The sequence below is a fragment of the Sinocyclocheilus rhinocerous genome, unplaced genomic scaffold, assembly GCF_001515625.1.
Source record: "Sinocyclocheilus rhinocerous isolate Xijiao unplaced genomic scaffold, SAMN03320098_v1.1 scaffold1222, whole genome shotgun sequence".
NCBI classification, from domain to species: domain Eukaryota; kingdom Metazoa; phylum Chordata; class Actinopteri; order Cypriniformes; family Cyprinidae; genus Sinocyclocheilus; species Sinocyclocheilus rhinocerous.
The window spans coordinates 216,080-227,680 of NW_015640234.1; the positions used below are offsets into that span (position 1 = coordinate 216,080).

General features: G+C 40.8%; 1 protein-coding gene across 1 annotated transcript; it reads left to right on the forward strand.

Moving 5' to 3' along the window:
• Nucleotides 1-3,485: 3,485 nt before the first annotated feature.
• On the forward strand, nt 3,486-11,601 carry LOC107752578 (INO80 complex subunit D-like). The gene is made up of 9 exons (XM_016568583.1): nt 3,486-3,652; nt 5,462-6,276; nt 6,813-6,915; nt 7,027-7,251; nt 7,356-7,465; nt 7,612-7,745; nt 7,849-8,060; nt 8,985-9,145; nt 9,335-11,601. Exons 1-9 carry the CDS (start codon nt 3,486-3,488, stop codon nt 10,267-10,269), a joined length of 2,862 nt encoding a protein of 953 aa, XP_016424069.1. The 3' UTR covers nt 10,270-11,601.

Below are 11,601 nucleotides of genomic sequence, written 5' to 3' on the forward strand. Positions count from 1 at the left end.
TGAAGTTCTTAGCAATGCATATTACTAATCAAAAATTAAGTTTTGATATATTTATGGTAGGAAATTTTTCAAAATATCTTCATGGAACATGATCTTTACTTAATATCCTAAAGATTTTTGGCATAAAAGAAAAATCGATAACTTTGACCCATACAATGTTTTTTTTTTCTTTTTGGCTATTGCTAAAAATATACCCAAGTGACTTAAGCCTGGTTTTGTGGTCCAGGGTCACATATAATAAATGGTGGTGGGCCGCCTGGACCAAAACATGTCAGGGCCGATTTTTTGTCCCAGTCCAGCCCTGGACACCTTCATCATTTACTGGTGAAAGACACTTCACAAAAATGTTTGGATTCTAATGGGTTTATTAGGAAAAAGCTCTTCATAATGAGAGGTGTGGCAGAATTTTCCAGCAGCATATTCATCAGATTTGACTTCCTACACAAATGTAACATTCACACCATCTGGAGTCTTTTAAGAAGGAAGTGTGTTAGGACTGTAAGCAACTACCCAGCACACTCTAGCATTCGTGATCTAGCATTTCCCAAACAAAAGCAATTTGTATGCCTTAGCAACCACATAGCAATGTCCTGGCAACCACTAACAAGGGTCCAGTTTCATGCAATGAGTTTAGCACAGACAAGCATGAATCTAGTTAGCATTCTAGCTGCTTAGAAACACGTCGCTCATCCTCTGAAGATTTAGTTGTTCAAACTGTGCCTCCATATGCTGAAAAGTGCTTTCATTATTCTAAAAAAAAAAAAAAAAGATGTGTTATGGAAAACATTAACATAACGTTTTTTTTTTTTTTGGCAGTTGGCAAACCCACTTAAGGTGCTGGGCTGCGTTTCTCAAAAGCATCGTAAGCTAGATTGATCGTAGAGATCATTGGAGGCGATGGGTCTACTATCTACGATGCTTTTGGGAAACGTAGTCTGGAGTGTGGAGCATGATGGATTTTAATGACAGATACAACTAGAGAGGGAAGAAAAAAGCTTTACAAAGTGAACTTAAATCCTGTTGCTTTCAGATCATTTATAATTGCATACTATATTTATACTGTGCCGAGGCATTCTTTAATATTGTCTTAAGTGTTACACGTTCAATGTTCAAAAGACTTAATTCTTCTATTAGCTAGATTCAGTCATTCAGTGTGCACGCGTTTGTGTATTTCTCTCAGTCGCCCTCTAGTGTGTAAAAGCAGGGTGGGCCCCTGATTCCCCCTAAAAATGTCCACAAAATGATTTTTTTTTAAAGTTATGGATATTTTAACCACATATCAAATGACAATGATTAACTCGTTTGTCTTGTTAAGGTTCATTTCATGGTGAGCATTAGATACACAGTATATCCAAAATACACTCAAGCAAATGAGTGCCTATCGATCTATCTATCTATCTATCTATCTATCTATCTATCTATCTATCTATCTGTCTTTTTTCTTACATTGTTGTGGTGAAAATGACATTACAATTGGGTGTTGTAATGTTTTGAATAATGTTATAAAGCATTTCTCGTAATAAATATTGACTGCTTTATGATAAATTTTATATTTGGCAATTGAATGTCTGGTATGAGGGTAAAACAATACAATCTACAAATAAATGTAGCAAAAACAAATGATGAAGGGCTGATGAAAAGATTCCAAGTCAGTTGTAATGTGTAAAGTTATTATTATGTGACCTCCATGTAACAAAAAAGAAAAACCCGAAATCTGCGTAAAAATCAAACCCAAAGTGCAGAGATTATGGGATGAAAAGTGAAACAGAGATCGAAAACCTGTTCAGTTCATGTATTATAATTGAGTGAATAGATTGGATCGAAAATAGCATTGATTCATTACACCTAATAAACCAGGTTATGATGTTTCTAACTCTGATGGTGTTGCATGAAGGCTCACGACAGCATCTGAAGTATCCAGTTTGCTCAAAAGAGGCAACCACTAGAGCATTGTTATATTATATTATATTATATTTTTAATTTATTAAATTTTTTCAGTTTTCTTTTTAATTTTAATTTCTGTTTTTGTAATTTTGTTATGTGATTTTGTCATTATCATTATTATTAATTCTGTTTAGCTTTTTAATTTCTGTTTATAATTAAAGTTGTTTGGTTTTGGTAATTTTAGTCATTTAACTTAAATTTATTTATTTAATTTTTTTGTTTAAGTTTTACTTAAAAAATATATTAAACATATACTAAAATATCTATATGATTATGTTATTTCAGCTTTATCTCAATTACAGAAAATGATTTTAATTGTAACCTAATGATTTTAGTTTTAGTTATCGATAATAACACTGCTAGACGGCTGGAGAAAAAGACAGCAGTAACATACATTGTTTAACAACAGTGAGAACTGTGTTGAAGACTCTTTCTATGTGGTCTTTTGTAGCTCATCATCGGGGTGGTAGGATTGCTGTATGGTGTGTTGTAGTTTCATGGTAGAGGAGCAGTTGTCATGTCCCCGCAGCGCCGGTAGTGGTGCTGTGAGTCCGCCGAGCACTGAACTCTAAACCCCCGCAGATCTGTTCAATGAGAGCAGAAGATAACATAATATTGAAAGTACATTAGTGATCGCTTTAACGGTTCACCACATCAACGGTGAATAGTATTCCGTAGCATAAGGAATTCCGATGAATATTCGGTGCAGTTGATGATCTGTGGCGTTTATACAGTCTGTCCGGAGTGAGACACCGTAGAGGCTGAACCCACTGCAGGTAAGCGGACTCGATTGCAGCCTCGGTGCAGTTGATGATCTGTGGCGTTTATACAGTCTGTCCGGAGTGAGACCCCGTAGAGGCTGAACCCACTGCAGGTAAGCGGACTCGATTGCAGCTCTACCCGACTCATGAGCGCTCTGACGCCGTCACCGCGCTACTCGAACACCGAGGCTTGGCAGCTAGTGTAGGCCAATGTTTACATTGATATAGAATGGATATTCCGCAACCAGTATCATGTTGCGGTCACTAATCCCGAATAGATTAAAGCTGCAATAATTTTTAACATTTTTAAAAGATTAATTTGCAAAGGCGTTTAAAAATTAAACTACTATTAATGCTTAATCGGCTGCAGCGCCCCGCTCTTTCGGCCTGATTTAACGGGCCGTATCCGCCGTTGTTTATAGCCACATTTACAGCGATTAATATGCACAAACTTAACGCATTTAATAAAATCTAATAATGTAATTCGCGCGTGCATGGGTTTATATTTCTATTTTTAGCATTTCAAATCTGAAAATAGTGCAGTATCACGTCAATGTTTCTGTTTCCTGGGTTTGTTTTTAGCATTGTAGCTAACGAGTGAAATATCAAAATAATGTGTGATTTTGACAGCCAGAAGCTCAGACTAAATTTTAAACCGATGATAATATAGATTTGCTTTAACTGGGGCACAAGTGCCCAAATACTGCCCGAATATAATGTTTTATGAGTGATTTAGCATATCGATTTGATGACAGCGATGTTTATTTAACAAAATTGAAAATGTGCTACAGCCCCAAACTCTGCAAGCAGCGCAGATTGAACGGATATGCCTTCTGCATTCGTCATGTTCTGGAGGACAAAACTGCTCCGTTTAAACAGTGCGAATATGTGGCCAAGTACAACAGTCAGCGATGCACCAACCCAATCCCCAAAGCAGAAGAACGAAGGTAAGATGAGAGGGATTCCAGCAGATTAGAGGCTTACAGAGGGTCAGTGTTTGTTGAGTGTTTAGGGTTGGGAATTAACAACCTGTGCTTTTTCATATTCATATTAAACATTATTGTGACACTGTGTTCAATTACACACGAGCAGCTCATGATCCGTTGTTTCAGCATCTTAGAGTGGCTCGATTCTCAGAAAATGAAGTGAACTCCATCTCTGCTATGGATACTCATTTCAGTTCATTTTCCCGACTGACAACCGCTGCTCGTTATTTTAAATAAATATTTTTAAAATAACTTTTAAACTGATTATTAATCGGTCAAAATTTTTACTTTCGGTTAACGGTTAAACGGTCAATATGAGCATCCCTTATCTCTGCACATGGTCTGAGTTTAACATGTTTGCATTTGGGAACGCAAAGTGCAGCAGTTATGCTTATTTTCACATAATTTCATAATTCGTATTTGTATGATTGCAATTAGGGCTGTCACTAACTGTCACTAATCGAGTAATCGGTCGATTATTCTGACGATTAATCGAGTGATCAGATCATTTAAGTGGTAATAAAAATAGACCTAAGCGAACAATAGATTTTAAAATAATTTAAAATACATATATAATAGCAATGAGGCAATAATAATTGGTTCAAATATAATATTAAAAGCAAGTAATCATAGGCTTTTATTGAACAAAAAGTTAAAATACATAATGTAATAAAACAATATAATCATAACTTATGTACATTATGTATTATATCAGATGGCGCCGACGGCCTGATGATTGTTTTTACATGTTACAGTGCGATCTAATCCTTTGTGTAATATTGACTAAACAACATTTAATTAAAAGGTCCACTTATTCTTTAATATTTGGCCACTTTATGAATGCTACAGCCACTGTCATTTCTTGAACAAGAACATGTAAACATGCAAACTCAGAGCGAGGGTTTAAACTTTTATTTTGAAGTCGCCATAAACAGTTGGCATATTTAAAAAGATAATGATGTTTTCGCCTGTGTTGGTGTAGATTTGTAAATGATTTACCTTATAAATCCGATAGAATGGTGCACATTGTTCCCAGATGAACATTATAAGCAACTCGTATGCAAAGATGGAGTTTGAGAGGGTCCGCGCATCAAGTAAATGCTAACTCTTTGTGTGGAGCAACCAGCAGCGCGCATATTTATTTAATTGAATCGCAGCCTTTGTTAATTCATAATAGCATTATGCTATATTATGATTTTTTAAATGGTTTTACTATTTCATGCAGCCTTAGAAAACAGTCTAATAATGCTTTTCATGGATTCTCATTTGTGGAATGCATCACTTCCGATATGTATTTTGGTTAATCAACACGGGCAAAATGCAATCGAGGATTTTTTATAATCGAGTACTCGAAGGCCTCCAGGTTTTCTGCAAAAATAAAAGTGAAGAAATTAATTTATTACTGTAACTTAAAATAGTGAATATACTTATTGTAAAAGATTCATTTCTTTTACACTACCTTTGTAATTATATAATTTCCCTCGCCCTGTTTCAGAGAAAAAAAACTTGATCAAAAGTGAATTAATTTAGAATTCAAATTGTATAATATTTTGGCAATTTTTCCCAGTTTTATCAAAAATGGTATAGAATATCAATATTTTTCAAGGTTTTGTATCGAAGTTAGAAATTCCAGTTTCATGACAAGTCTGATATACTTATTAAAGTAGTTACTAAGGTAATTACAATAACTGGGTAATAATTAGGTACTGACCCAGAACCTTAACAAATATGTAGGCTGTTGAGTCAAACCTTGTTCATTTGCTTTGGCAGATACTGTAACAGCCACCTACAGGTGCTTGGCTTCATCCCGAAGAAGGAGCGTAAGAAGAAGCAGGATGCTCTGGAGGAGGTTCGTGCCCGAGCTCACGTGGAGTCTGTCGCTCTGAACATCACCGTTCCCTCTCTGGCTCTGAGAGACTCTAACGGGCTGGACGGCCTCCCTCCATCCCCGCCCCGTCTGACACCAATGCCTCTCTCGGACTCCGACTTCCTCGACCCCTTTGCCTTCTACGATGAGGACACGGACGGAGAGGAAAGCGTGGCGCAGAAGTGCTCCAACAAGAGGAAGCTGCCCAGCAGGCCAGTGATTGGCTTGAGGGTGACCGCCTGGGACCCAGAGCACTGTCAGCCGGACATCGAGCACTTTAGCACCGTCACTGAACCCTGCACACTTCCAACCTCCCCACACCTACCACAACCACCTCCACCCCCACCTCCGCCTCCGCCTCTGCCTCAACCCTTGGCGAGGCTTGTCCAGACCCCTCAACATACAGATCGGCCCGTTTACGCCCAACATGGGGCAGTGCAGTCTCTGCTATGCAAGCCAGCTCCACCTCAGACTGGGCCTTCTGTTTTGTCTGGTCTGCTCCCATCAACTGGGGCTCAGAACCAGCCTGTTAGCCAGAGACCTGTCCCTGCTGCATCCCCTCACCCACCTGCTGCCCAGGACTGCCCACAGCCCCGCGCCGTGGCCATGCGCCCCACTACCTTTACAGCACCCCCTGTCTGCCTGCTCAGACTACAGCACCTTGTGCAGCTCTATGCTCAGAGACAGAGAGAACACGGAGACCTGTTCCCACATCTTGGTACGACCTCCTTATTGCATTAAAACAGTACTTTTCTACACAATACTAACTGAAAACTAGGGTTGGAAAGGGATGGAAAATTTCCGGCAAATTTCCAGAAACCTTTCAAAATTTTCAAAAAGTTTCCAAAAATTCTCATTAAATTTATCAAAAGTGAAAATAAAGATATTTATAATGTTACAAAAGAAATGTCTTTTTTAGCTAAAATGCTGTTCTTTTCAGCTTTCTATTCCTCTAAAAATCCTGAAAGAATCATGAGAAATCCACTAAAATATTAAATGTTTCTTGAGCAGCAAATCAGCATATTAGAATGATTTCTGAAGGATCATGTGACACTGGAGTAATGATGCTGAAAATTCAGCTTTGCATCACAGAAATAAATTTTAATTTTAAATTAAATACATTTTAAAATATACTAAAATACAAAACAGTTATTTTAAATTGTAGTAATATTTTACAATGGATGTAGCAATGTACAATGTCCTTGATATATGTAACCTTGATATTTGATCATATATGCATGCATGTTTGCATAGGGCTAGACTGGTCTGAGGACAGTACAGATGATGAAGATACAGAGGAGCTTGTTCCTTTAATGCCTCAGGCCTGGAGACTTCAAGAAAGAAGCTCCCATCAAAGGTATGAAAATCACTCCTCACTTGCTCCTCACAACTTCTGAGATACTAAATATATATGCCATTTGCAATAAAGTTCATGAGTATACTGATTTATTTTGTTTGTGTATGTCAGCTCCTCCAATGAAAAGCTGCTTTCCAGGCGGGCACGTCTGGTGCAGCTATGTACATACCTGCAAGAGAGGTATAAACACTTGTGCCGACAGGACAGGGCAGCCACCCGTCACAGCAGATACCGATATGCCTTCCGGAAAGCTCTGCTCCATGCTGCAAGCAAAGACCCCGACTGCACTGCACAGCTCATTCAGAAACTCAGCAAGAGCCCACAGACCTCAACCTGGTGTGTTGAACATGGACTGTGTTTGACATGTTTACAGGGAGTGTGTGCATTTCAGGGGTGTGTGTGTATTTATAATATGTTTGTATAAACTTTTTTTTTTTCAGTTCAAGGTCTGCAGTACCACACAAGTATGAAAGGACAATGTGTACAGGAACCACAAAGGGTCAAAGCTGCAGCAACATAGTTTTGCCATTTTCACGTCACTGTTTTCAACGTATCCTTTAACACATGCATGCTACAAGTAAAATGAACAGACATTAGTGGTGGCCTAGTGATGAAAGGATGAACAGTCGCCAAGTAACGCCTACGTGCATTTGTCAAATGTCAGTGTGTTATGTTCTTGACAGCATGTTGACGCAGATATCCTGTTGAATCGCTCTCAGCAGCTGTTCTCCAGTTGCACGGCACGGTTCGCTGATGGACAGCAGTGCTCTGTTCCTGTGTTTGACATTACTCACCAGACACCTCTTTGTGACGAACATGCCAAGAAAATGGTGAGAAACCACACAGCTTATCTTGATCATCTTAAATAGGATGTGTTTACACAGTACAGAGTTGGTTGTAAGTTGTACGTAAATGTGTGTGTGTGTGTGGCAGGATAATTTCCTGCGTGGGGATGGCAACAGACGCAGTCAGCAGCAGCAGCGGCGCCCACGTAAGAAGACCAAGCCACCTGCACTGACGAAGAAACACAAAAAGAAGAGAAGACGAGGTCCGCGCAGACCGCAGAAGCCCATTCCTCCCGCTGTGCCACAGGGCAATTTGCTTATGCCCTCCCTGTCACTGCCCCCTCACCACACCCATGTCAGGTGCCTATTCTGCTTTCAAATGCATCACAGTCTTGCTTCACAAATGTTTTGTTGTTGAATTTCGAAATGTCATTATACATCACAAATACCAGTGTTGTAGTCAAGACCAGCTCATTCAAGTCCAAGTCCAGGTCAAGACCCAAGTAGGTTGAGTTCAAGTCAACATTGAGACCAGAAGAGGTTCTGAATGATTCAGACCATGTTAATCAGGGGTACCCAGTGCTGTTGCTGTTACTATACCTTCTTACATAGTTCAGTGCTGATTCTGATCAAAGACAACTGAACCAGCTAATTAAGATTTTCAGGAGCACTTGATAGTTACGGACAGGTGTGCTGGAACAGGGTAGGAACTGAACTCTGCAGGTAGGTAGATCTCCAGGAACAGGACAGGGCACCCCTGATTTACATGGTAAATGTTCAAAATTCTGTCACGACAGCACAGAGTGGATCATATGCACTAGTTTCCACAGTGTTGTAGTAGAGTCTGAGAGTTCAGTCTCTAGTCTAGGTGCTGAGTTCATGAGAAGGCCAAGACCATGTAATATTTTCTTGAGACCAAGTCCAGTTTCAAATACTAACAAAACTGACAAATACATGCTGTATTGCCAGTGTTGTCGCAAGGATACTGTAACAGCCAATTGAGTAGGACATCTACTGTCATGAAAGAGCAACAGTATCTTGATGAGGAAGTTAGTTAATGTAAGACAATCTGTCAGTATGTTAATAGCTAGCTACCTGAAATATAAGTCTTCCGGTTTAATGACAGACATGAAAGGAACTCAACTTCTTGAATACCGAGGTTTGTTATCACCACAGCAACAACGAAAGAGGATCTGTCCATTCATATTCATGTACTTCATAGGGTATGTTTCCGACTTTATTCAGCTTACATCAAGCTTGCATTCACTCTGCCTGTTACTCTAGCAGGAGCCCATCAACCCCTGAACTCAATGCAGATGAGCTTCCTGACGATATCACGAATGAAATGCCTGACATTCCCAATGATCTTGAGCTGAATCAGGAGGATTTCTCTGATGTACTGCCCAGACTACCTGATGATCTTCAGGATTTCGACCTTTTTGAGGGTGCGTTCACATCAGATTATATGACAACAAAATATCATAAAGACTCAAGGGTAGCCTCTTTTGACTTGGGCCAGTAGGCAATCATACAGACTAGCATTTGTCAATCACCACTCAAGTTTTCTTCATTAAATGTAAAAATCTACTTGTTGGTTGGTTTGCACTTTGTCTGAGTTGTCTTTGTGGATACAGGTAAGAATGGAGAGTTGTTGCCCACCACAGAGGAGGCTGAGGAGCTGGTCAGAGCCCTGCAGGCCATGGGGTCATATCCCGATTCCCTGGTGTGTTTGTCCTCAATGGGTGAACTGACCACAGCGGACGGGGTAGACCACCGAACCATGGCCGTGTTCTCGGGATCAGGGGTCACAGCGACTGGCATCGGAGACCTTCTGAACGGCCGAATGACTTCGGAGACTTTTCCCAGTCTAGACCTGGAGGGAAATCTCCTCCAAGCCCCGACAGACCATCATTTCCCAACGTCCCCTTCTCCCCAGCCAACCCAGAGCAGCGCCACCGCACCCACTACAAGTCCCAATGGTGGGTTAACAGAACGAACGTTTTCCCGAGCTCCCAAACCGGACTCATCTCCACCTGGCAGTCATTACAGCAGCGAGCATGTGCCATCGCCCTACAAGGATCACATCTCACCCCCACATGGTGCCTCTTATCAAACCGACCCGCCTCTCTTGCTGGAGGTGCCTTTGAGTGGAGCACCAGGCCCTCCACGCACCTCCTGGAATAACCTCCCTCTCTCGCTCACAGACCCGGCACAGTTCGGTAACCTCCTCTCTGCTGAAACTCACCTGCTCTCCACCGCTCTGTCCACCCCACCCTCCACGTCCCACTCCACAATCCTGCAGCCCACCGCTGCTCTCTCCGCTCTACCCCAACCGGGCCTGACCGGCCTCACCTCACCCTCATTCTCGCCCTCTTCACGGGACCTTCTCACCCCCACCCAACCTAAACTACAGCTCCCACAGTTTAGTGCAGCCTTCGGCCACCAACTGGCTTCTCACAGTGGGATCCCCAAAGACCTGCAGCCCAGCCATAGCTCGACAGCACCACCTACAGGCTTTACCATCACTAGTGCCACTGCTGCCACTCCCCCGTTCCCTCAGAGCAACTGAGTCTGGTTAGAGAGACCATCCCATCTCACATTTTAGAGGGATAGTTCACGATGGTTCTTTTTTTACTAGTCACTCTCATGACTTTTGTTTTGTCAAGAAAGAAGTTCTGAACGATGTTCACTTTCTGCTCTTTAAAAAGAAAATTATGCAGTGAACAAGTGTTGTCAAGCTCCAAAAAAGCACTGCACATGTGTATCACAATCGGTTATGAATTGCGAAGTGTTTTGTGTCATGTCTTGACAGCTGCAAGATTTTGAGTGAGTAAAGGCCTGTTCACACCAAGATAAATGTTCAGTAAACATTTTTACATTTAGAAAACTTGCTGACCAATAATTTGCACTTTTGATCACAAAAAGTATTTGCTATTACAATTACATAAAACTAAACAGACAATTTTGCTAAGCGACTGTGACTAGCAGAGGAAGAATCCAGAACCGGCTTTCCTGTCTCTGGTCACGTTTTTTTTGGTGTTAGTGAACACCATCACATATACAAAAATGAAAAACATGAAAAAAACGTTTGACTTCCTTTCTTCACGGTGACACGTGGATGTCAGAAATGGAAAGTTGCACAGTGTTGCCCTTGTGTACCGCTATACTTCTGTTTTTCAGTAAGTTCCACCTACTGTCACTGAGTGTATCAAATCTGTGTGAACAGGCCTTTAATGACTTAAATTCCAATCTGTTCCTAACACATAGCTATCAATATGTCTTCAGAAGACTTGGAATATAGTGCACAAATCCTATGGACCTCTTTTAAGGTGCTATCAGTCTCCATTCACTTTAGTTGCATGGAGAAGAGCAGTCTGGACATTGTTGGAAACATCTCCTTTTATGTTCTTCAGAAGAAAGTATGGGTTTAAGGGTTTATCTTTGGGTGAACTAACTCTTTAAGTCTCATAACCAACAGCCCTGTGTCTGACTGGCACAATAGATCAGCAGCAGATTTGAGTCTTTCTGTACACGGATCTCTGCTTGGTCTGTTAAAAGTGTTTATCCTCTGTTTGTTGTTGTAGTGACCCAAGAGTTATGTTCTGCCCACATTTGCCCCTTTTCCACCAAATGGTGCTAATGCAGGAGCCGGTGCTCAGTTGGGTGATCCGTGGAGCTGTCTCTTAGCCGACCCATTAATATTGACAGCCAAAACAATCTAACTGACAACATTACTACATTACTTGATCATGTGTCTTACAGTCTTAGTTTGTTCCAATTTAAATCACTTCCTTGCAGTCAGACAGGGACAGTAATGTTGCTGGAGAAGCTGTGCAGCATGATTAAAAATAGAAATGTCAACTGAGGTTGTGTGCAACATATTTTTACATTATAAAGGATA